General features: G+C 47.8%; 1 protein-coding gene across 12 annotated transcripts in view; it reads right to left on the reverse strand.

Annotated features, from left to right (window-relative positions):
• TENM4 (teneurin transmembrane protein 4) overlaps positions 1 to 26530 on the reverse strand; it is a 711025-nt gene that overhangs the window by 111178 nt on the left and 573317 nt on the right. For all 12 annotated transcript variants that reach the window (XM_081798927.1, XM_081798926.1, XM_081798930.1 and 9 more), the window contains 2 exons: positions 24064 to 24264; positions 5534 to 5719 (listed from right to left, as the gene is read on the reverse strand). In XM_081798927.1, the coding sequence (XP_081655053.1) occupies positions 5534 to 5719; positions 24064 to 24264 (387 nt within the window). The remainder of the gene's footprint in view (positions 1 to 5533; positions 5720 to 24063; positions 24265 to 26530) is intronic.

Consider the following 26530-nt stretch of genomic DNA (forward strand, 5'->3'; position numbering starts at 1 on the left):
GGCTAGTCTCCCCAAGCCTAGGGGCTGACTTCACAGAGCTCTCTCTTCTAGTGCCATTTTTTTTTTTGTCATTTCATTTTTAAGAACAATTTAGTAATAAAGATCTCTATTAAATGTAAATATGTTTCTAATACCTTTAAAAAATGCTTACTAATTTCTCCAGATCATGGGCAGGAAGAGCAGCCGGGGAAGTGACTGAGGCAGACTCAGGTTGCAATCATCACTGTGGATTTCAGGAGGCAAAAGCGGGCATTCGAAACTTCAGATTCCGACTCCACAAACCACTGCCCTTTCCAACACAGTGACCCTGAGCCACACTGTACGTCCAGAAGCTGATAACGGCCAGTCAATACCAAATCCAAGAGTTTTCTGGGAACAGAATAGAGCTTCCTTCTGTTGAAGATGGAAGGGGTAACTGGATCTTTGAAGTCCAATGCCATTTATTTATAAAAGCCATATACAGAAGTCCATACTGTTGTCCATGCTTCTATTGTTTGAAAATCTTGGTACATATGCCCTTGAGTATAGTCACTTAAAAATCCACCATGATTTTAAAATAGTAACTTTCAGGAAAGATGATACAAAGTCCATGAGTTTGCACTTGTGGATGGTGGATTCAAGACGTCACAAAATCCCCTCATCTTTCTCCTCAGGACTTTGGGTTGAAGATGATGACAGCAGAGTCATCTTTCCTCTTAGACCATGCTGATTTTTTCAACATTGCACAGATGTTTCTTATGCTCCTTCTCTATTCCTGTCACTATGCAAGAAGCTAGAGATGGTGGTGGCGCACAGCTGTTTATGATACAGACTCTGGGTCTTTGGCATGAGTCTGTGAGGTCTTAGATCTCTTCAGCATTTCTATGGCCTTCAACATGCAAACTTCTTTCCTTGACTTGCCTGCACCCAAACAAGGTTCCAGAAGTTTCTCTGAGGGTAACCCCAAGAAGCTTTAGGGGTCCCCTATCAAACGCTGTGGAGAGCGTGGCTGAGGTTCTTCACTGTCATTCTCCAGGAGCCTCAGTTGACTCTAACAGCTGTATCACTGGTACACATTAGGCCAGATTAGACAAGGATCATTATAGCAGGTGATGGTTAGGGTGCTTATAATCATGTAAGTTCTTTAGATGTTTGACAAACCATCGAAGAGATGTTCTTGTTAAGATCTTGGATACATTAATCCCCTTTGCTTTGGATGAAGGATCAATGAGTAAATGGCCAATGGCACCCACCTGAGAGGGACTCACAAAGCCTTACTAACCTCCTTCCAGTTTCCCACCCCTACCACGTGTGGGCTAACATCTCCCAGAACCAATGACTCATCAAGCTCTTGCTCTGATAACTTAGGGTAGACCCCTGTCCATTTTCTCTTGTCCTTGTCAGCAACTGTCCTGCCAGGTCACAGGTCTGGTTGTGAGAAGGACGAGGGTCGGGCTATCACACAGGCTCTGACACCTTGTGAGGGTCTTGTAAACTCTCAGTTAAGGACTGTCTGGTTACAAACGAGAAACCTGAGAGCTACCATTCAAAAGTGGACAAAGAACTCTAGAAGATTGTGTGGCCTTTCTTTATAATCTCTTTTTATCGTGAAGTCTGGCTGGGCTCACTTGAACAACTGCATCATCAGAGTATTATTTTGATCTTAACTCCCAGAGGAGGATTTGTGTAAGAATCAAGATTTATATGATTGGACAGCTCTCCTGAAGCCCAGTAATAAAATTCTGTGTATCTGGCATCTTGAACAATCACAGCTTTGGGGTCAAGGTTGGAATTTTACAAATGTAATCAGAAGCTGGCATTTCCCACATGTGTTTTGAGACTTTATAGACAAGGGGCACTGAAGTGAATAAAATAATGATTGTAGAAGTGATCAAAAATGATAGTACTGTTTTCAAAGAAATAGGAAAAAAATTAGACACCTTCTCAAATTTAACTATGATTCTTAGCTTTTTCTAAAGAATTGGGAGGTCAAGGCCCAGACTTGAGACCCATGAAATTCCTGGAAAAGACATCCCTGAATATACTTTTGATGACTCTGTGTTGACCATATACTTGAGAGATAGAGCGTCAATTCATCTTACCTTAAATTTTGGATTCGGAAAACTGAGTTTCATATATGCAAGTGGGAGCATTACTGACAAGCAAGAACAAAAGAGAAAAATCCCTTCTTATTTGTGGGATATTTTTAGGAGCAGGATAACTCAGTTTTGGGATGATGGATGTGCAGTTCTGTGGCCAGTGGAGGAGGAGGCCAGAACTTCATCACCCCTGGAGGCCTCCTCCAGCCTCCCCCATTCTGTGATTCACGGAGGGAGAAAACGAAGCCCCTAGCCACCAGGTGGTCTGCCCATGGCCCTTTCACCAAAGACCTTTCTTGAAGATGCAGAGACAGATAATTCCCAACATGAGGAATTAGGATTCAATGTGAATATTCTTGCTTTTTGACAAAAATACTGTCATTAAAGAGGATGCTACCACCCATTTCCCTTTTGTTCTGAAAACCAACCTCTTCTGGAGAAAAATCAAGTAGCCTCCATAAAAGAAAAGAGGGACCAAAGCCTCCTAAAGGAGATATTCAATTCCTACTATAATAATCTGCTCCGGGAAATGTCACTGGGGTGAAAAGATTCTTAGGCTGGGGACTTGACCATAAGGAGCCCAGACTTGTCTTGGTGTTTAATGCCAGTTGGCAGGTCATCAAATCATTCTTTCCTGTTTATGGAGGCAGCGGTATATAAATAAACAGGCCCTCCTCTCTTACTTCTACTTGCATGGAGGTCTCTGCATTAGTGTCATGGATTCTAGCTTTTTCTCTGGCACAGGACATAACTATACTCCAGCACATGAACTAGCTGTGCTCTAATGACCTCTTGTATAGTAATGAAATCTGATAACAAGAGAAAATGTAATACTTTGAATTTCTAACTTTTCACACCAATAGTTTTTGTCTTTTCCTAAATGATCCTCAAAGGGAGTGAGGTTCCCTGGAAATATAAGCTGCTTCTTATTCCCAGCAAAGGTTAAAAAGGGGTTTCTCCTTCTCATTTCTATTCTGAAAGGAAAAAAGAAGGTACCACCATTGTTTCTCTCCTTTGCCTCTCCTACCCCTTCCCTTGTACTGAACAAGGTGATGGAGTGTTCCTTCAGCACTAAGGTGTTGGGTTTCTCATTGGGGATGCAGCTGGCCACAGGCAGAGACCTACGGAGAGCAAGTTGCCATGCGGGGAGATAAGACAGGGACAAAGGAAATGCTCACCACAAAATGAAAGGTAATAGAATTCTGAGCCAACGTCCTTTCATCTGAGCCACTATGACTAGTCCATTACTTCTTCAATGTCCTGTGACATTTTTCTGGTATTTGTGACTGTCAACCTCCCCCTTGAATCGTGCACATTTACCTTGATGCATTTCTTATCTGCAGTGCAAAAAGCATCTGCAATCCCAAGGAGGAATTTGCTCTTAAAGAGTGACAATGGGTGTGCGGGTGTGCAGGGCTGGGGGAGGGGGTGGGGAGTGGGGGTGGAAGGGGGTGCTTTGACTTCTTGGCATCCAAACACACTGGATATTCTTCAGGCCAGGCTGATGAACATCCATCCACAAGACCACGAGATGCAGCACAACCTGCCCACCAGCCCTGGCATGAATCATCTGTGATTGGGCTCATGGAGAATTTCCTGAAATCCCTCATCATCATTTGACTAAGATGAGATGCTTTTATCTTATAAAAGTCTGCCATCCATAAACTTTTTGGAACTTGGTAAGGTGAGCTGAGGACCCTGTAATTAAGTGATAGAAAACAGAATGTACTCTCTCTGGGCTCTGCTTTTGGCCCCCCCTTCTGGGCTGGGAGGCTAAAAGGTCAGCCTGTCCTCAGTCACGGGGAAAAGGAAGGGTGAGGGGAAAGTGGGGTTTAAAGAAGAGGACCCCGCGAGTGACTAGGGCCACTTCCCATGAAGGGGTGTTCAGGTAGGATGACACGGACATGAAGAAGCCACCCAGAAGCGGGCATTAAGACACTGCGGCACCTTCTGCTGGGGACAAAGTGGGGAGGGCTGCCCTGGGCTCTGGAGCAGCTCTGTTAAGGGTCTGGGATGGGCAACTAAGTTCGCAACTCCGAGTGCAACAGGAATGAGGAGGCACAGCCTCTGAAGGCTGTGAGCCAGATGCCTCGTAGAAAACCTGGCGTCTGTCCTGTGGGCCGCAGAGCAAGCAGCTGGTACTGGCACCCTCCACCGAGGCTCTGGAAACCAGGCCTCAAATTCCTGTTCTTCTCCTTACAAGCTAAGTGACCTCAAGCCTCAGGTCCCTGAGAAGGAGCGAATAACACGCGTGCCTCCACAGGGGGACTCTCTGGAGTACGAAATCATGCAGTTAAAAGCCCTTAGCACATGCTTGGCACATTGTAAACGCTCAAAAATTAGAAGCCATTATTATTGTTAATAAGCACAAGGTCTTCCACTGCCATTTATCACCAGGGTGATGTTGTGGACGTGGGGATGATGAATATAGACTAATTTCAGATTACAAAACAAAAGGAATGAAGCCTAAAAAAAGGAAAAAAGCAGTGGCTCCATTTGCTCAAAATGTCTGTCCCTCAAAAGGTCTGGGGCTCGTCTCCCAGTTTCCGGAAGGCCCAAGAGGTGATGTTTAGAGCTGGAGAGGCACCCAGAATCCAGCCTTCCAAAGCCATGTGCTTGCCATCTGATCACAGACCCTCCCTTTGAAAAAAATGCAAGAGGAAGAAGTTAAACACACACACAGACCAGTTGATTCAATAGAGAGCTTTTGGTGAGTGCTCCTTCCAGGATAATAAACCAAGCAAAACGTCTGGCTGTGTTTAAAATCAACAAAAGCAGCAGGCAAGGCAGGAAGAAGGGAACGGAGTGATCAGCTTGGTCCGAGAGCTGCCAAGAGCGCTGCTTCAGCAGGGGCGGCCTGAGGAGCCCCCAGAGAGCAGAGAGGAGACAAATGCAGACAGGATGGAGGCTGAGGACAGGGGAGGGAGGGATCCAGGCCTGATGGGAGGCAGATGTGGCCCGGGGCCCATGGGAAGCTTTCCCGAGGATCCCAGGCTGGTGGGGGTGGGGGGCTGAGAGCAGATCAGGAATTTGATCATCATGGCCACACTTATCGAGCACTCTACTCTGTGCCAGCCATTATATATAGGTGAGCAAACCAAGGCTCAGAGAGGCGTTAGGACAGCTCACAGCTGCTAAGTGGTAGTTGTGTGCCTTACTCCTGATCCCCAGCTCCTCAGCGCAGAGCCCTACTGCATCTGGCCCAGGAGGGGCACACAGCAAGGCACGTGAACCAGCTAGCGGACATCTGGGAAATGCAGACCGGGAGGGAAAAGGTGAAAAAGGCCCAGTGGTGAGTTTAAGTCCAGTCGCTGCTGGGAAATGCCAACCATAATGTCGCCAGATGAAAGGACTTTGTGCCCAGCTCCCACATGCGGACAGAGGCAGCATGCGCCCCGCAGCAGACGCCCCCCGTCGCCCCCCCCCCCCCGGCCCCGGGCGTGGGCCCGCCATACCGATGGTGCAGTGTTCGCCATTCCAGCCGGGGCTGCACTCGCACTTGCCTTCGCGGCAGGTCCCATGCTCGGCACAGCGTGGGTGGCAGGCCCGCTGGTCGCAGGCCGCCCCCATCCAGCCTTCCTCGCAGCGGCAGGTGCCTCCCATGCAGACGCCATGGCCCCCACAGTCGGCAGCACAGATCTCTGTGGGGAGGGCGTGGGGGAGGGAGGGGAAAGAGAAAACACATTTTGAGCCGGTCATCGTCGGGAACAAGGGTCACACTTGGCTACCTACCTTAGCTCCTGGGAGGGACCCATCCGGATTCCGGAGGCTTGGGAGGCTAATCTCCCCGAACAATGACCCTCGGGTGAGAACAATTCTCCAGGCAAAAGCCTGTCCTGAGCCCGCTGCCCTTATCAAAATAGGCCGATGGAAGGGCTCTGCTCTGTTTGCTTTCCCCTACCACCAGCCCATCCCCGCTTTTGTGCTCGCCACTTCCAAGGGGGACCGGCCTTCTGAACAGATGTGAGGAAAAGTCACATTTAATTAAAAACTGGTAATGTGTGAAAACAAAGTGAGGACGAGTCCCTGATGGCCGAGGGAAGTGCTCGTGGGTCTGGCTGCGGCACGTGCAGGGGGCCTGGGGCCCGCATTTCCTTCCAGCCTGACTGTCCTCCAGGCGGGGTGAAAGGGAGGCCAGCCCCCTGCACCCGTGGGGCTGGGGACTCTGGGGGCCGGTTCTGTGCTTTTGCTGCCCGTGCCCGTCCTCCTACACACTGCCCTGCCACTCTAATTCCAAGCACCGCCTCCATGGCCTTTCGGATCCAAAGCAAATTGCTGGGGGACCGCGTCACAGCCAGAGTCGAGTCGCCCAGCCCTTCACAAGGGCCAGTCTGTGACTTGGTGCACTATGCACATGGCCCAGTTCACAAGGCCTTGGGCACAGGGCCAGTGACAGCTTCCCTGTCACGCAGGCAGAGGTGGTGAAGGCTCCGACCCGGGTTTTTAGGAAACAGGTCGTGCAGCCGTGGCCACGGATGCTCTCTGCCAGGGCTGTGACAGGGGCCCTGCCTGCAGTCTGTGCCTTACGGCCCAACAGCCTTCAAATGAAAACCCCAACGCTTTTGTTCTCTTTCAAACTAAATTAACTGGCACTGTGTCAGGTTGCATTTGCCCATGACAGCTTGGAAGATTCCAAGCTATATTCCTGGTTTAGAAGCTACTAATAGTCTAGTGATTTTTGGAAAAAGGGGATAAGTCAAAATTAGATCTCAGAGGCTGAGACCTTCCATATCAACCTACAGGGCAACGGCTATTGATGTTTGAGAATTAAAAAAACAAAAACAAAAACAAAACCCCACAACACAACATTTGAGTCACCATTTATGGGGTGTCCCTATGCCCGACACCTTGTCTGGCACCCTACCTGGAAGGGACGTACTACACGCAGAGACACACCGCATTTCTCAGCTGCCCAGAGAAGGGTCCACTACAAAATGGGTGCAAAGAGCCCTGACCTGGAGCTGGGGGGCCCCGGGTTCTGTGCCAGGCTCAGCAGCTTCTGAGCTCTGCGACCACAGGCAGGTTCCTTGACGTCAGGGATGTAGCGAGTGTGGGCGTGACGAGGACGCCTCACAGCACCTCGGCTGACCGTCGGGGCTGTGGCGAGCACCCAGTGAAGTGAAACACAGAGAAGGGCATGGCAGACATGCGTAACTCAGGACAGGTCTCTGAGGACAGTGAACTTTAGACTAGAGTCCAAGGCCCATGCCTGCTCAGCCACTCATCTGCGGTGTGACCTTGGGGACGTCATTCCCCATCACTGGGTGTTGGGGTGCCTCATCTGCTTCAGGGGGAATCTGATGGCATCTAAGGTCTGTCTGGCTCTAAGACGGTGGGAGTCTGTGATATAAACACCCTCCATGTTATACAGCATAATCTACCCCCAAGGCTCAGCTCAAGGGTCTCTCCTCTGAGAAGTCTGTGACTCACCCTGTGGTTATTCTCTCGTTCCTTGCCCTTCCATGTTACATGGTAAACCGATTTTCTGTTTCTGTGCCTGTCCCGCTGTCAGACGAGGGATATCTGAGGCTGGACCGGGTTTTCCTGATCGCTTCTATGCTTGGTACCCAGCACAGAGCATGGCACAGAACAGACCCTTAGCTGAAGTCTGTGGGATAAGGGATGAATCCTTGGGTGCCTGGGGCTATAGGCGGCCTGAGAGTGTAAACCGATTCATTTACACCCTGCTCAGCCTGGCTGAGGGTCAGTCCGGGCCTGTCTCTGGTGAGCTGGCCTTACGAAAACCTCCCAGGTTGGGGTGGGGCTGTGGGCTAGTGTCACTACAGCCAGCAGCCCTCCAGGAATGTGGCTTTCTCAGGACTTTCTTCGAGCTTCCTTCCCTCCTTCTCATACAGACAACGCCTTGACACAGGATGACGATCTCCAGGCCCCGGGCCTTCCGAAGTCCTGTCTCTGAAATTTCTAACCCTTCTGCACAGCATTGACCCCTCCGTGACTCTGAAGGCAGGGCTTGCCTCAGGGCCGGAACTTTCCCCTGAGAGACTGGGGAGGGACAATTAGTTTAGCATTTGTTTGGCTTTACTCAGCACTTTTTCCAGGTGGCAGTTTATGGTGTAAAAGTAAACAGCAAATAGCGCTTCTATTCAGTGAGGTGTGAGCCAGCAGAGGGACAGGCTGCTGGGGCCAAAGCCTTGGTGTTTTCAGGCAGCAGGGCATACAGAGTTCAAGGGGGTCTAGAGCACAAGAGGCAGCCTTTCCCCAGCATTTGCCTGACTTCAGGCCGTAGCTAACAGGTAGGCTGTTCCTGTATTAACCTGAAGGCAGTTGTGGCCGGAAGAGCATCAGATTTAGATGTGATTCCAAATATGTTCTGCCAGTTATGTGACCTTAGGCAACCTATCTGATGGCTGAATTTCATTTTCTTCTTCTGTAAAATGGGGATGGGGACGGCATCCCTTCAGAGGATGCCTGATATACAGTAGGCATCAACGCAGTCACACTGATTCTCTCATTATTCCTATAGGATTCCAAGCATGCCTACTATGTGTTGAAGACCGTGGCTGGTGCTAGGAGTACAGAGAAAAACCAGACCTAATCTGTGTCCTCTGGGAGATCACAAGCCAGACAAAGCTCAAACCGGTACTGGAATCCCACGATCATCCAAATAATCTATAGTGATTACTGCTGCACCTTCTTGCTTATATGCAGTAAATAAAACACCGTGAATTTTAGGATCAGACAGATCTGGGGTTTACCCTTGGCTTTGCCACTTATTGGCTGGGTGATCTGCCAGTGGCAACTTAGGAAATTCATTGAACCTCACTTTCTATCTCTGTGAAATAGGTAGAATAATTCCCATTTCACCCATGTCATAGGATTGGTGTCAGATCAAATGACGTAGCGTGTGGGGAAAGACATTTTTGGCTTAATAACTAACACTTATATTAGGTTTTAGAGTTTATGAAGCACCTTCATATACAATTTCTCTTTGAACTATCACAACAATGCTGTCAGAACCCCTGCTTACTATCTTTCCTAGAGCTGCCTCTTGTGCTCTAGACCCCCTTGAACTCTGTATGCCCTGCCACTACTGAGACCCAGAGAGCATCAGCGGATTCTACAAGGTCATATGGTCACGGGTATTTCTCCCTTGTTTTGACAATTCTCAGAGCCATGTGCCAGACTGACATTGTAAGATTAAGGAAACTGATCAGCAAAGAGGCGGGCTCTCCTTGTGGGGACTTCCCGGTTCTTCTAGCAGATCTGTCTCCTTTTCTGGTCCTGTTGCTTATCCTTTGTTATATCCAAGTCAGCCCCTGGATCGATGTCAAATGAAATGAGATCCCCTACATAGGATTTCCCAGACACTCAGTCTCACTTTTGTCATCCGGAGACTGCTGGGCTGTCCATCTAAACCCTCCATTTCCTCGCCAGTTTACACTAGACAAGCTCTCCTGGCATGAAGCTAAGGTTGCCTGGTGGCTGGGCACCTCTCCGTCAGCCTTTTACAAGCTGGGCTGTGGGCTCTTACACATTTTAATGGAAGGGGCCTAAACAGGGTGACCTTGATGTTTATGGGGTGCTAACTGATGGCAACACAACCTGTCAGTGTTCAGGTTCTCCTCTGCAGATGGCCTCTCTGCCTGCATGGGAGACGCACTGACTCCTGATGGGAGCAGAAATTGGAGCTGCTACTTTATCACTTGGCCCTGAGTTGTAGGCCCTGTTGTTATTTTTCTTATCTGTCTCACCTTTTTTTTGTTGTTGTTTTTTTTCCCCTTGAAATAGAAGGAACTGCTTTAGTTTTCCTTCTTGATTTTGCTTTGACATTAAAGCAGATAGAACTTCCCAGAGTGGTCGCTGGAAACTAAATAGGATGATGCCAGAAGAATGTGCTTCAACAGGTCATCTGCCCCTTACCTAACGTAAGTGGCACTCTGTGAAATTCGGGTCACTGCTCCTCTCCAGTCCCAGCTGCCTCATGTGTAATGTGGGGATGATACCAACAAATGGAGAGGGTTGTTGTGGGAATTACCCTCACTTGTTTAATTTCTTAGCAAACCCAACAGAAGGCACTGGGATCCGATGGTGATTGTGACAGGCATGGTTCTCTCCTGACCTCAGGGAGTTTACATTCTAGCACAGGACATAACCGCAATCAGTTACGCAAGTTAACGTGGGCAGAAGTGAGACTTCTCCAGACTGCCCGGCACACGGTTCGGGGTATAGTAAGTTCCGTACACACAGATTCTTATGCAAGAGCAAGGGAGCTGTAGCGGCAAGTGCACTGGACTGACATCAGAACATCAGAGGTGAATTCTGACTTATGGAACATACCCGATACAAGTGAGCACTTGATCAATGCCCGTTGACCTCCACATGATAAACACCAGAGCTTACTGGTTGAACGCTGGAGGTCTCGGGCCCTGAGAGGCATCTTTTCAAGTACTGTGGAGAATATCATCTGTAGGGTAGACTTGGGCTCCGATTCTGACTCCCCAGTTTCCTTGGGTCCTTGTGGAGTCATTGGAGAATTAATGACTCAATCTCTCTGAACCATACTTCTTCACGCCCAAAGTGAGGAGAGTAATCATGGTCCCCCACTAGGTGAGTGGGGATAATGGAAGAAAAGGGTATACGTGAAAGGCCCCGTGTAACTTATGCTATGTACACGACCCGTCGATGAGGACTTAAGACATCTTGTATCAGCAGGACTGAGGGCATCTTCCTGAAGAGCAAAATACCAGCTTTTATAGTAAGCAGCCTCGAAATTTAGGTATGCTTTCTCTAGTCATCTCGCAGGGCACCATCAGTCAAGACCATGAAAACCCAGTTAGAAGCTGTATGTATTTGTAGCCTTGGCTTCCTCTTGAAAGCAGGTGAAAATCTCCAGCTGCCCTGATATTCTAATTCTGAGCCTATGAAGTGCTTGACAGAACCATACAGGACCCTGGAGATGAACCAGGTCAGGCCCAAGAACAAGTTAGCTCTTCTCGGAGGGAAAGCCATGCCCACACATCTTCCTTCCTGCCCTGCCTCACTGGTGTACATATGTCTGTCTTCTCTGCAGACCAGGAGCCCCCCTAATGGCAGGCTCTAGCTTCTTCTCAACTTGGTTCCCCGGCAGCAGGTACCAGACGTAGCACAGCGTGAGTTCTCAACAAATATTTGTTGAAAGAACAGATGAATTAAAAAAAAAAAAAAAAAAAAAAGCTTCGGGCGCCTGGGTGGCTCAGTTGGTTAAGCGACTGCCTTTGGCTCAGGTCATGATCCCGGAGTCCTGGGATCGAGTCCCACATCGGGCTCCCTGCTCGGCGGGGAGTCTGCTTCTCCCTCTAACCCTACCCCCTCTTGCGCTCTCTCTCTCACTCTCTCTCTCTCAAATAAATAAATAAAATCTTTAAAAAAAAAAAAAGCTTCAGGGAAGAAGTGTTACGTCAGTTGGGCTCAACTGTGTCTCAGGGCCATACTGTACAAAATTTATTTGGTTAGATATATTCACACAGGGGCTCGGTCTCCTTTGCGCCTAACCTTCTTAGAAACTCATCTGCAACCCCTGACTGAGAACTCTGTAATTTTAAAGGGTCTCAGCCGTACACCCTCACGCACACCTTCCTTCTTGCTGCTGCTCACATCACGCCCATTCTCCTTCCATGATGTGGAAGGGAGTAGGCACGTGAGGAAGAAGTGGAAAAGGGCAGGGAAAGATAGGAGGCTTGGCTATTGGCTAATCGTGCCCCCAAAGCATATACATAAGGGAAAACACTGCCCCAGGCTCCTCTCATTAAATGTTAATCCCCATATGAGCCTGGATGAAGCCTGGGACCTAGAGTAGCTACGTTTTAATTTGTCTGGACTTACTTGACAATCCTGTTCATTAAAATAGCTGGTAGGGAAAGCTGTGGCATTCCCCTAAAGGGACAGACTTACATCTATTCTTCTCATAAAATTTCTTCGACTCGGAAAGATGCTCAAAACTGCCACAAGTGGGGACTGGAAGGGGTCTCCACCCAAGGATCTGTGTGCTTTCCTGCTGAGCAAGGAGCAAATGCAGGGGGAAACAGAGTCTGGGCCCCACGGGACCTCCTGGGAAGTCTTTTAATAAGTTTGTATTTAGCACTAAAAGGGATAATAGGGAAAACTGTTCTATTTTGCTCAGGGCCTGAGGTTCTTAGAATGCCCTTAAGAAATTTTAAGGGAGGGTTAAATAATTTTAGACGATTCCTGCTAGGATTTTCTGTTTTATTACTAGCTCATTGGAGTTAGGGCACAGCTTGGGGAATTTCTCTGAAATCCTGGTACACATTAAGTCCAAGGCACACTAGATACCATTTGAAGCAGAAACAAGGAGAAAATGTAGAACCCTTGTTGGTGGCACACAAATATTATCCCATGAAATCCTCACAACAGCCCTGCAGTGGTATTTTCATTCCTGCGTCGGAGTTGAGGGAAAAGCTTGAAGAGATTAAGTGACTTGCTCAAAGGTACTTAACCAGAGTGAAGGCGACTATGATTGATACAGCTCTTTGGTCTGTGACTTGTGTGACCAGGTTGAGGAGCTCAGCTGTAATCTGACATATTCCCATGATTGTTAGTTATGTATTAGATCATCCCCCCAGCTACAGTACAGGAGCTCTGAAATCAGTCTGAGTCTTCTTCCTCACCCTGACCCAACATTTACCGTATTAAGTACTTTCCCTTTTGTTTGTGTGTCTGTTTATCTGTCTGTTCATCCTCCATCTGTCTGCTACCCATCCATCTGTCCAATCCACCCAACTATCTAATCATTTAACCAGCTATCCAGTTACCAGGCCATCTAACAGCCCATCTGTCTATCCACCCATCCATCTGTCTGTCCATCCGTCCATCTGTCCGTCCATCCATCCATCCATCCGTCCATCCATCAAGCATCCATCCATCTAGCTCTGTGGCTTGGACAAGTTACTTCATCCTTCTGTGCCTCAGCTTTCTCATCTGCAAAACAGGATTTGTACACTAACATCTCAGGTTCATCTGTGAGGCTTAAATGAACATCGTGTAATGTGCCTAGTATCATGCACATCTCTTACAGAGTAAACAATGTATGGCAACTACATCATGTTTATGTGCTGGAAAGAGCCAGGAGAAGGGAGGGTTTAACAATACTGGGGAAAGCAAGGGGATGATGTGAATAACTGAGGTGCCCCTTAGCAGCTGGGGAGAACCAGATCTGGAGCATAATCTGGGGACAGCACTTTGCAGGCACCTCATCTTCTGGAGAGAGGTATGTAGGCTGAGACACGTTTAAGGGACAGGCCAGGATAATGGGAAAGCACTTCACCAATGGCTTCAGTGTTCTCAGTGAGGTAGCAATCTCTGCTGGTGGATAGATGTGGACATTTAAAGAGCCCCTTGGGGAATGAGAGCAAGAACGCACAAAGTACAAGAAGACTTGCAGCTGGAAGGGCCTAGGAAAGGCTAAAGATCATGAACATGAGGTGATTTGGCTTCCAGTGCTCGAAGTGGGCTGTAAGCTGAGAGATGGTGAGTGGCTGGGACGGTCATGGGTTTTGCAAGGTGGACGTGGAGAGAGGCACAGAGACAAGGGAAGCTGTGGGTGATGAAGGAGAAGAGCTGGAGGTGAAGGACCATGGAACCAGGGGAGAGTGATGGAGAAAGAGGGAGCTGGCTCTGGGCAGGGAGTGGCCTGCCTCTGGGCATGGGATCCCCCTCAGATGGATTTAGGGGTAAGAGAGAAAACAAGGAGAAAAACTTAGAGGAGCGGTTTTTGTGATGAGATCGTGAGAGGACACTTCAGAGATGCTCTAGTCATTCTGCAGACAGGAAAATAAGGGTCGAGAGAGAAGAAGTGCCTGTCCTTTGCCCCATAGGACATACATGTCAGTATTTGAGCAAGAACTTGATGGCTGCCTTAGGAATGGTCATGGAAGGGGCCAGCTAGACAGATGGCTGAAGCAGGGGCCATACCACACTCTGTGGCCCCTCCTCTGTGCCTCTCTACAAGCTGTTTCCATGGTCTGGGTTCCCCTTTTACCTCAATCTTCCCAGGTTCAACTGTACATTGGCTTTGAGTTCTGGCTCCTCCTTTTTGAAGCCTCCTTCTAGTGCCCCAGTCGGAAAGTTTCACCTCCTGCCTTCTCAAAGCACTTGATGCGAACCTTTATCAGGGTAAATAGTCTCCCCGTGTTGCCTCCCCAGCTCTGCCATCACCAGCCTGAACTCTACATTCCCTGGTGAGTCTTACACAGGAAATGTATCTTCTGACTACATCCATGTAACTATTCAAGGTTCTACCATTTTGCACAGAACAGAGGCTTGAATTCACAGACGCTGCTGTAAGAGCTTGGTCTGCTACTTCCCAGCTACACAGCACACCTCTGAGCCTTAGCTTTGTCCTTTATACAATGGCGATAAGGATTCCTATCTGCCAGAACCCTAAACTTGATTTGAAAATATACTGAGCACCTACTATGTGCCAGCTACTCCTAGAGACTAGGGTTTCAGAAATGACATTAAATTATTCCCATCCTCAAGGAACTCAAGTCTACCCACATGTGTAAAGGAGCACCAAGCTGCCACCAGGCCCAGCACACAGTAGGATACTTATAAGTTACCTTCCTCTCCCATGGATAGATATTCCTATATCTCTATATCAATATAGGTTTCAACATAGCACCCTCCTCCCTCCTTCTCTCACTAAATTGGGTGGATGGTTTTTAGTCTCAGTGCAGGTTTCAGGAAGAAGCCAGAAGGAGAGGAAGGTACAGGAAAGGAGCCTTCAACTTCCTTACGGTAATTGGTTTCCTTTTGACACTGAGGCCAAACCCAAGCCACTCTTGGGTGCTTTCCAACTTCCATCCCTCTACCAGAGGGTCAGCGCTGCTCCCAGCCCCACTCTGTCCCACAGATCCAGTTGGCAGAAAGCTAATGAGCCTTGGAAACCACACGGCCTTTCACCTCACTCGAGGAGCTTGGAGTGCTTTCAAACCAAGCAGAAAAGTGGATTCCAGGATGTTGGTGCATAGCAGTCTCCACACTTACTCCCCTAGGACCAGAATTTCGAGCTTTAGGAAGCACCTATCACAGGAAGCAGTAAGCCACTGCTATTCATCTTAATTGGAGGCTCTCTGGCTTCCTGATTAGAGGAGTTCAAACTTAGCTTGGAGGAGGCCTCCCAATAGGGTCTGACTTTGCAGACGGATAACAACAGAGGAAAGGGCTGGTGAGCACAGAAGCCACACAACATGCCCAGGATGTGGATTTCTGGCCAGGGCTGGAACACTACCCAAACCTCACTGAAAGGGCCCAAATGGGTGTTCAGCCCTCTTCCCAAAGACTCTGATATCCTTCTGTGAAAGGCCCATCTCTCCACCCAGTCATGTGCTCACCTATCTAAACTGGCTCCTGGACACTTCCACCTAGATGTCTCCCCAGCACCTCCAACTACATGCCAATATTAGAGTAAGCTTTCCAAAACTGAACCTCACCATATCACACCTCTGCCTAAAATTTTTCAGTGGTTCCCACTGACAGATCAAACCTAAATTCTTTCAAGGCCATATGTGACTAAATGCCTACTAACTTCCCTCATCTCTTCTCCCTCTCTCTAGTGCCACAAATATCCTAAGCAAAGCCACTCCAAACTACTGGTCTTTCCTGGAAAATGCCATGTCCTGTTGCATCTTTGTAACAGATTGTAAATCTTTGACTTCTACAATTGGCTGCTGCAAGGTGCTTGTCTCTTCTCTCTCTGCCAACTCAAACCCAACCTATATCACCCACCTTAAATCCTGCTTCCTCCGGGACGCTCCCCTGATCACCCTGGCTGAAAGCAATCACTCTTTTCCTTGAGCCCCTGTAGTACCACCAGGTACCTCATGGTCAAGATCCAGTTTACATGGCTCTTTGCAGTGGTATCCAATGAAGTGAAACTTTATGAACCTCATACTTCATTCATCAACAGTATCAGCATAAACCTTGGAAATGGCCAATGGCAGAGTTATGCCGGGGATAAACATGGGCTCTGAGCCCAGAGAAAGATGGATTTGAATCCTTGTTTTCCCAGAGTGTCTCTGGGCAAATCCCTCAAGCTCTCTGAACTCTGGATCCCTGGGAGCAACACCATCTCTGGTGTCAGAGGCTTATGTACTTGTTGCCTGAATGAATCATGAAGCACGTACATGAGGAGCTCTGTAAAATGTAAATAAAATTTCCATTCAAAGAACAGTTATTATTTTAAAATTACAAGTTATATACCAGCAGTTTGATTCAGGAAGACAACCGGAGATTGTGTATAAGTCATCAGCTTGGGCATCCAAACAGAAACCCGATTCTGAAGCCCAATTTCGGGAGGGCTTCTATTTACATACTGAAGAGCTCCAATCTGATCAAAAATGTTCTAGGGCTGTCAGAGGAAATTCTCCCAAATTACAAAGCTGCCAGCTCCTGGTTTATCAACCTTTAACTCTGGCACTATTTAGTACTACGCCTGTTTGGGCCCAGTTTCCCAGTCTTCGATTAAATGTTAGGAGCGGATCATCTCATTGTGTCTCAACCTGCACGCTACATCCCAGACAACTGGTGGGCTCTTCTCTTCTCCCTCCAACACCTCCTCTTCTTTCTCTGCCTCAGTGTCAATCTCTTTGGTATTTATTATTCTGAACTTTGATTTCGGGCTATCACTTGCCATTGGGAAGGGGTATAGGAAATGTCAAGTCTCAATGGATATTATTCCTCGGCTGAAATTCTAACCTCGGGTTTCTTCTCCCGTAACATACCTGTACAGAAATAGCCTGGCTTGATCATTTCCTTTTGATGTTTAATTGGATGTCAGTGCTGTGCTTTCTGGGCTGAGAAGCTAATGCTTCTCAGAGAGGGAACAATTCTGGCTACACACATGAGACTTGTAGCAGGGAGAATGCTCCACGCTGAATTTAATTTTCTCTCCCATCCATGAACGTAAGACAATTTCTCTGGCATTAAAGTATCTCACTCAGTCTTTCTGTCATTAATAAGAATTAAATTCTGTTCCCTCAAATTTAAATGTAATTATATTTGCCTCGTAAATAAAATTGAATTACCATTTTTAAAATTTAGCACTAATGCAAATGCTATGTTTAGAGCTTTAATTTTTTTTTTAACCTTGTTACTACTTTCAGCTTATTCTTATTTTTTTAAACATCGGGCTTATTTTGTTGTCAATTGCGACTTAATTTGATAACAGACATTTTCCGCTCCCTATTTATCCAGTCATATTTGTTATTAACTATGCTTTAGGATTTGCATTTCTTTTTGGAAGGGGAGGAGAGGAATAGAGAGGAAATCGGCAGCTCAGAGAATCTGGGTTTGAATTTTGAAGGTCCCCCCTCAGCGAAGGTGGAACCTAGTCCAGGTTAGGCTGAGAGAGCTAAAGAAGGTGCCCTGACATGAAGTCTCACAGGGAAATCTTCAGTGCGCATTGAACAATTTTTTAATCCAAGATTTTCAGCCAGGCATTCAGTGGACACCATGGCTTGGACCCTGCCTACCTTTCTGGTCTTCCTTCTTCTACCCACCCCCACGGCTGCTACTCTCCAATCAGAGGCAGGATTTTCCAGATGATGCTCCTGCACACCTGGGTACTTTGCACACGCTGTTCCCTCTGCCTGGACTCCCCCCACCGCCAGGCGCCCTCTAACGGTCTGGCTTACAAGTCTCCTCCCTGGGGAAGACTGTCTTCAGCTTCCGCTCTCACCTTTCTTCCAGCTGAGCTCACTGCTCCTGCCCTTGTGCTCCCAAACCCCACATACACACATCAGTCAGAGCTCTTATCACGCCACCTAACTAGGTGTCGCCTCCTGAGTGGGCTGAAGCTCTCTGATCCTTGGTGCCAAGAATAGCACCCAGTGCGCAGGGAGTTCCAGGAAGGGTGTACACATTAAGTCCAAGGCACACTAGATACCATTTGAAGCAGAAACAAGGAGAATGAGGTGGATGTCTGTTACTGTCAGGGGCAGGGGCAGGTCTGGAGCTGTTCTGGGATGCTCTCTCTGTGAGGCTGTGCCCCTCTCTGGAATCGAGCTCAGAAAGCTCGTTATCTGGCAGGAAGCTGATGCTAATGCTGTTTGGCCCTTGTGCTGTTGTTTGGGGATAAATATGTCAGCACATTAATAACTTCATCTAGACTCGATGACCAGGGATGGGCTGGGGGGAGTGGGTGGCAGAGGGTCAGAAACCACAAGGAAGCTGAGTCGCTGAGAGAGAAAGCAAGTTGTTCAAGGTTACACAGACTTAAGTCCAGGTCTGGCTCCAAACCTTCACTGTATAAATTGTTCTCAGACTTAAATTTGCAAGAGTCTAAGGACTGTTTGGTTAATTTAAATCTAATCACGCATTCTAAAAATATATACTTTATTTATTGAGTGCTTATTGAATGCCAGCACCATGCTAGGCATTTTATACATATGTATTAAAGCTAATTTGAAAAACAACCCTGCAAAGCAGGTATCATTAGCCATATTCTTTGGATAAGATCAGTCTTAAAAATCTAGCTTGGTCCCAGTCCAAATCCCATGCGGTTCTTCCCGACTGCACATGCTACCTCCGAACCCATCCTCTAAATCTCCACCTGTTATTCCATGAAACTCAACTGCAATGAAATGATAAGAATCATAAACCACCAGCATGGGCATTTTCCAGGCAGAATCTGTCACGTACTGCTTCTGCGAGCCAGCAAACCCAAAGGAACGAAATGTTGCAAGAGGACCCTTACACACAGAAGTCATTTATGGAATACAAGACTGGAGCGAGCTCACAGAGCAGTGGAAATGAGGAGTGAATTTATGAGGCTGAGGACTGAGGCTACTGGGCGGGGGTGGACGGGGAGGAAGACCTGAAGGAGAGCCAGCAGAGGGGCAAACGTTGGGTCTAAGGGACCACATGTGAAATGGTGTCCTGGAAAACATCAATGAGACTGAAATCTTCTTAAGGAGTCATTAGGCTCTGAAAGAAAGGTAAACTTTTCTACCTGTAAGGACCATCGTGTAGAGGTTAAATTCCTTCCCTTTTCTAAGGCAGCCAAGAGAATGAAAATCCAACTTGGGGTTGGTAGGGACAGTCACTTGGCTCAGCAGCGCTGCTGGGCTCACCCACTTTATGCATAAGCAGATGAGGCATCCAGCCCACCACAGCTGCTCCCCAGGGAAGACTTGAAGGAGGTGAAATGATGCCAGCTCTCATCCAGGAGGGGTTCTGGCTGGCTGGCAAGGCACACGAAACTAACATGAGCTAGGTCTGGAAACTGACAGAGAAGGAGCCCAGGGATTTTGGTTTTAGCTCTGCAGGGCGTGCGCCCCTGCGTGCGTGTGAGCATGTCCATGCGTGCGTGCATGCGTGTGTGCAAGGATGTGGGGGTACACAGGGGTGGGGAGGAGGGGCCTTAGAGAACAGATTAGACTGGTAGTGTGCTGGGCAGAGCCTTCCTGGGCAGAGCCTCTAGCTTCTTCTTTGATGTGTCACTGGGTAAGTCATTGTATTGAGTAATCACTGAGAACCTAACCCATATCAGGCCCTGCCCTAGGGATACTGGTAGACCCTGACCGCATAGAGTTCACAGCTTGGCAAGAGAGAGGCAAGATTACAACATATTGCTCATATACCACAGAGCTTGGGAGAGGCCTTGGAGCCATATCTGGTTTGAATTGGACTCTGCCACTTACCGATGGGGGGATGCCGGCAAGGAATTTCACTTTTCTGAGCTTCAGCTTCCTTATCCAGAAAATGGAACTAGTAATACTTTCTTTACAGTTTTCATATGAACCTTAACTAAGATAATGGTTGTAATGCACTTAGTTCAGTAGTTGGTACACGGTAAGCACTAAGAAATGGGTGGCTCTTTAAGTAACACTCTATCCTTGTAAGCAAACCTCTTTGGATGGAAAGGGGGCTTGAGGCAAGAGCTGAGGACTTGGAAACGGAGCTCCTAGATTTAATTCACACTCTGCCACCGCTTAGCCGAGTTACTTTGGACAAGTCATTTCCTTTCTCCAGCTCTTTACTATCGGTAACACTAGCAATCACCACCACCATCATCACTACTATCATCCCCCCAAGACTGGAAAAGCCAAGTCCCACTGGGTCCAGAGTTGAGGACACCGGTGTGTGGGGGGTGGAACATATAACCCATGCTCTTCCAGGCCATAGGCATTTGTCCCAACAGTTATCTTACACTGTTTGTCACGAAGGAATATCCCATGAAGGAGGCTAGATTTCAGGAGGAATTTCTGAGCTGAGATTGGAAGCCAAGCTGCTGGGAAGGTGGGGGTCTGAGTAAATCCTTACATAAAATCTGACTTCACTGTTTCCACAAGCGTAACCACAGTGCTGAGGAACTCGTCAGCTCACATTTCATGACAGGTTGGTCGCTGAGTGCAGGGCATGTTGATTTCAGCTGCTTTCACTAAATCCTGCTCCCCCGGCCAAAGAGCGACACATCTCTTCATCTCGGAAGAGGTGGTCCTCCTTCCTATGAGGGCCCAATGGTGATTTCTGCCAACCCCACAAGCCACAGTCGGTGCCGACGGGGTGAGCTGCTCGCCTGCAGCTCCTGACGGGAAGGCTCTGGGCAGTGTCTGTGCCAGGCCTGCCAGGCCAGGAGCCAATAACACGCACACTACGCCGGGAGCTGCCTCTCACCGGGGGTCCCAGTCGTGCCAGACGTGGTGTCAACCACTTTACCTCCATCTTCTCACTGAATCCTTACCACAATCCCATAGGTGATTTTACCATGAAGGAAACTGAGGTGGCAGGGGTCGGGGGGAGGTTAAGCAACTTGCCGAAGCCATTCTACTAGCAGGGAGTAGATTTTCTGAGGCAAAGTCCAGTGCCTGTCCCACCACCTTGTAGCTAACCCCCGGACATAGAGACAGCCCCCCAGCTTCAGTGGCATCCAGTCAGTAAGGCAGTTCTTGCTCACCTTTGTGGCAAAAACTCGATAGCTTTCAAACAGCTCCCACTGGCTGAAGTGCCCTCGGAAGAGCGGTAGGAGCGAGACGCGAAGCGCTCACTCTAGCCAGGCACTATTCGATGCACGTACATACGTTCTAGAATTTGACGGTCGCATGAGCTTTGAGGGAGACATCATTATCTCCAGTTTTCAGATCAGGAAACTGAAGTCGAGAGAAGCCAGTACCTTGCCAAGGTCACACAGTTAGCACGTGGCAGTGGCGGGACCAAGGCCAGCAGGTACCGCGGATACAGGGCGGGTGGCGAGAGAGAACCACCTTCCAAGTGCCTTCACTCACCTTCAGCCTGGCTTCTGGGGGGAAGCGACAGCTGAGGAGAAACAGTGGCCCGTGGAGAGGCGACACAGAGTGCTGGGCCGCAGGTGAGGCCCGGGGCCCCAGGCTGAACGTTGGCCGCCAGCCTCCTCAGGCCCTGGTGTGCCTTAGGCAAGGCTGGCAACCCCCTGAGCCTCGAGGTGATGTCCTACCTGGTCCCCCTGCCCACGGGGCTGTCACTGTGGGGGTGCGCGTGCATGTGTGAAGTATCTCTGTAGGCTGGGAAGCACTCGACAAACACAAATTGCTTTTACTATTGCCAGGGGAGACAGTAATTTTGAAGCCATCTTTGAAATTCCTGGCCGGGTTGGCAGTCATGACACTGTTTTTGTCAGCTGTAGGTTGGAGCTTTAAAAACTATAATCCACATTTCTGAAAAGGCATATTTCATCTTGCCTCTATCAAATGTCTTCATTAATATCAAGGGCTCTCATCAGTGGCTGTTTTAATCATAATCATAACAGCAGCTAACATTTACTGAGCCCATATCACAAGCTGAGTAGCATGCTAAGTGCTTCTTTAATATCATCTTAAATAATTCATCACATGATAATTTTCCAAATAATAACCCCAGAAGGTAGGGACTATCACCACCTCCATTTTACAGCTCAGAGAGGGGAAGGAACTTGCCCAGAGTTATAACTAGGACCAGCGTTTGAACCAAGGTTTGTTGGGCTCAGGGACGCTTCTCATCACTTGGAACTCCTCTGCCTTCACACACGAGGCCACACACACGTTTGACACTAGTTATGGGGAGTGGTGTACGAGGAAGGGAGGATGACGAGCTCTCACAGTTCTATTCAAAGTCCCTTCCAATGGGTCTGCCATGTCCTTTTACAGGACCAATGAAAGAATACTTAGTGATCTCACCCAAAGTTATACCTGCCTCCGTGAAAGGCTGTACAGTTTCATCGGGGATTAACAATGCACACACAGTTATATACCTATCATAAATTAGCTTTGTGGCCACATAACAAACAATACAACACAGCGTGGCTTCAAGAGGACCATTTATTATATTGCTATAAACGGAGCTATATAAAAAGAATTATTCCTAAGACCCTGTGCGTCTGTGTTTGCAATCATGTCTTAATGCGAACTTTGCAAACAAGGATACAAGTCCAATTTAGACTGCATGTTGCACACCAATTCTCCATTTAATGGGGCAAGGTAGTTCAGAGTATTCCAAAGGCACAAATGCTGCATGGATCTCATTTTTGCCAAAGGCCTCAGCCATCTTTCCTGATCACAAAAAGGACTGTTAATATGCAACATAATGAGTTCATTTGAGCTGCACTTCGTTTACAGTGTGGCGTGGTAAAGAAAGTGATTTAAGCAAAAAAAACCCAAAAAACCATAGTGGGGGATGCTGCCACTTTTTAGCTGTGTGTCCTTGGGTGGGATTACTTAAAAATTTCCTGTGCCTTAGCTTCTTTATCATTATTTCTCTTCATTTGTTTGTTTGCTGTCTCCCTCAGTGGAAGCTCAACAAAGATTTCTTATCTCTTTGTTATCTCTGATTAGAAGAGTGTCTAGTACATAGTAGGTATTCAAAAGTATTCATTGATTAAAGTATTATGTAAATCAGTGAAACAGGGGTGATGATACCTTTCCCACAGAGCTTTCATGTGGATTTAAACAGTGGACTCTGTTGAAATGAGATCTGAGAAGTGAACACACCTACCATATCCCAGTACTGTGCTAGGTGATTCACACATGTTCTCATTCAAGCCCTCGTCTGGAGAGGGTCTACATATCGTAAAGCACTTATGAACAGAAGGGTGCTAATGTAATGATCCTTTGAATGTTATATATATAAACCCTCTATATATGAACTGAACACTACAGTGAAGAACACATTCAATCATGTGTTCTTTCATGTGTTTATTATCCATTCATCAGTATTTATCAAGCAGCTGCTGTGGGCCAGGCCTGTGTTGAGTCCTGGGCATGGAGGGTGAACAGACACGTTTGCTATCTTCATGGAACTTACTGGCTAGCAGAGAATCTGGCCAGAATGTCTGGTGGGGATCAGGTCACAGAGAACCCTAAATAATACACTGAGTTCAGACTTTATTCTGATGAACGAGTGAAACCAAAGAGTTTGACAGCTGGGACCTGATTCCCCCACGTTTTTTTAGAGAGGTAGGGGGAGGAAGGGTGGGGCAGAGGGAGCAAGAGAATCCCAAGCAGCCCAAGCAGGCTCCCTGCTGAGTGTGGAACCCGACCTGGGGCTTGATCTCACAACACGGGGATCACGACCTGAGCTGAAATCAACAGTCAGACGCTTAACCGACTGAGCCACCCAGGTACCCCTGGACCCGAGTCCTTTAAAGCCTCATCCCTGCAGGTCTTACCTAGGCGCACTGTTCCCTATGGACTTGCCTCTAGGGATGACCACCGTAACATGGGAGATGAGATTTCAATCTACTATTCTAATTCACATGGTTATAGGACAATGTTTTCACTCTCAAGGCACCACTATGGAAGAAATGATGTGAAGATTAATTTCTGAATCTTCTGCTGATCTGAAAGTACAGGTGCTGAAGGATGGTGTTCAGGGGAAGAGGAAAAGTAACACCCCCCCCCCACCCCCCTGCTAAATGACCAGGAACAGGGTCAGATCACTGACGGGGAATGAATGGCGCGCATGTAATGGTGGGAAGCTCCTCCCTCCCGCCATGCGGTGCCCTTCTCCCCACACTTACCGATAGAACAGTCATGTCCTGTCCAGCCTGGGTCACAGCTGCAAAGGCCGGTGTCTGGGAGGAAGGTTCCGTGGCCCGAACACTGGTCCAAGCACGTGGCCCTGGGCGTCTCGCAGTTGGTGCCTCCCCATCCCACGGAGCAGTGGCACTCGCCTCTCACACACACCCCCCGGCCTGAACACGTGGGGTCCATGCAGTCCACTGTGACACGGAGCAGAGAGAACAGAGAGAACACAGGTGAGCATCTGACCAGTGAAGTGGTGAAGTACTACACTTCGTTGTGGAGGGGCTTCACCCTGGTAAAAGGACACAGACTTCCTGTGGAGAGGCCACTGAATAGAGTAAAGAGAAAGAACTTGGATGAACAGTAGACCTGGGTTCCTGGCTTGATAGGAGGCTGACTGCTTACCTAGGGGAGGTTCCCTTGCCTATAAAATGTGGATACAAATTCCTACTTCTTGGTTTGTAAGGCAGAGTAAGAAATGCATATCAAGGGGCACCTGGCTGGCTCAGTTGGTAAAGCATGTGACTCTTGATCTCATGGTTATGAGTTCAAGCCCCATGTTGGGTGTGGAGCCTACTTAAAAAAATAAAGAAAGAAATATATATCAAGTGTTAGCATGGTACCCAGCGCCTGCGGCACCTGTAATAACTACACCAGTTAGCAGACAAGACTTCATTTTGTCCCCTTCTGTGTATCCAGCTCCCAGAAAGGTGCTCAGCACAGAGGAGGTGCTCAAGAAATCTTTGTCGAATAAACTATTATTGTTTACCACTTCACAATACAGTCTTACCATGAAGGTGGGACTAAAAGAGATTCCTTAATTGAAAAGAGAATTTATTTTGCATTTAAATTCCATCAGATGTTATCATCTTCCCAAAGTTCTTGTGACTGACACAAACTTTCAAACCTCACTTTCCAGAGGGCAAACATTTCAATGACTATCCAAAATTACGTGCACTGCCATGAGACACTCTGGACTCCAGGAAACAAACTGAGGGTTGCAGAAGAGAGGGGGTGGGGGGGATGGGGTGGCCGAGCGATGGCCATTGAGGAGGGCACGTGACGTGATTAGTACTACTATATGTTGGCGAATTGAACTTAATAAAAAACAACAACAACAAAAACCCCCACAAAATTATATCCACAGGCTTTGCACAGCTTCTCCTCACATAGGGGGTGAACTGTATAGCTGTGGCTCATGGCCAAGCAACCCCTGTAGGGCTCCTAGAGCCCAAGGTCAAGGTGGTCTCAAGAGAGCAACCCAGAAATAGAGAAAGGAGAATAACATGTGGGTTACCTGCTCTGTGCCTGCACCATAGGATGCGCTTTACATATATCCTCAGAATCAGGTTCTTCCATAACCCCGTGAAGTACAGATGAGGAAATTAAGGCTCAGAGAGGCAAATAATTTATGCCGGATCATACAGTTAACCCTGCCAGAGAGGAATCTGAAGGTCTATCGGATTCTGAAGCCAATATGTGTTACTGGGGTTGATTTTCCTAAATCAAAGCTTTAGGTACGGGGCTGCACAAAATTAACAGAGACCTCTAATCTTCCGTAAAGCCCTGCACAGAAAAAGCAGAAGGAGAGTACTGAGGGCCACCTTATCACATGGCTCCAGTTCACATGGAAAGTGCAAAAGGCAGCAGAGAGAAGACAGAGTTGGCAAAGGCCGGTCCAACTCTACCAAAAAGTTGTGAGATCTGTCTTTCATTTTAGGAAGGCAGAGGATTCCCATTCCTCCTGCAATTGTAAGGGAGAATGGTGTCCTGGTAGGGCCGCCATGTGCAGCAGCTGGAAAAAGGGTTGACGGTGCCGTAGCGAGTGTGGTCAGCTTCCTCCAGGAAGCCCTCCAGAGGAAGCCCTGTCCTCCACAGGAAGGAACTTGGCAACCGATCTCGGAGGTCCTAGGTTCAAGGGTCACGGGACAAAGGCACTGGTTCTAGGACTACTGTCAAGTCACGTACCTCCTCTGAACTTCCCGTGTCAAAATTATCTAACAGTTGCTAATGAGGACACTGAGGATTTGGAAGGACCGTGTGAACGATACACTGTTGCCAAGAAGTTACTTTTCCATCCTATCAGGACCTTCAGTGGCATGACTTGGGTAACCTGGAGAGAGGCGCTTTTACTTTATAATTCAGGCATGATTTTACTTCATTGATTAATTAAATTTTATAACCCCACATATTTGACTTTTGCAGAAAAGATGGGGAAACCTGGCCTTGGTACGTTAAAGTCACAGACACAAATGGACAGAGACTGTACAAACGGCCACATACTGGGAACACAGTGTCTGTCTGAGGGCCAGCTTATCAAGATAGCTCTTTTACTTTTTAGGTCTTGAAAAGGAGTTCAATTTAATAACCTAAATGAGACATCAGAAGGTCAGCAGTCAGGAGCAATCATTTGCTAAAAACAGAATCTTGGGAACAACAATAGCAACAACAATAATAATAACA

This window comes from Leptonychotes weddellii, chromosome 11 (genome assembly GCF_054177405.1).
Source record: "Leptonychotes weddellii isolate Sample4059 chromosome 11, ASM5417740v2, whole genome shotgun sequence".
Classification (NCBI taxonomy): Eukaryota; Metazoa; Chordata; class Mammalia; order Carnivora; family Phocidae; genus Leptonychotes; species Leptonychotes weddellii.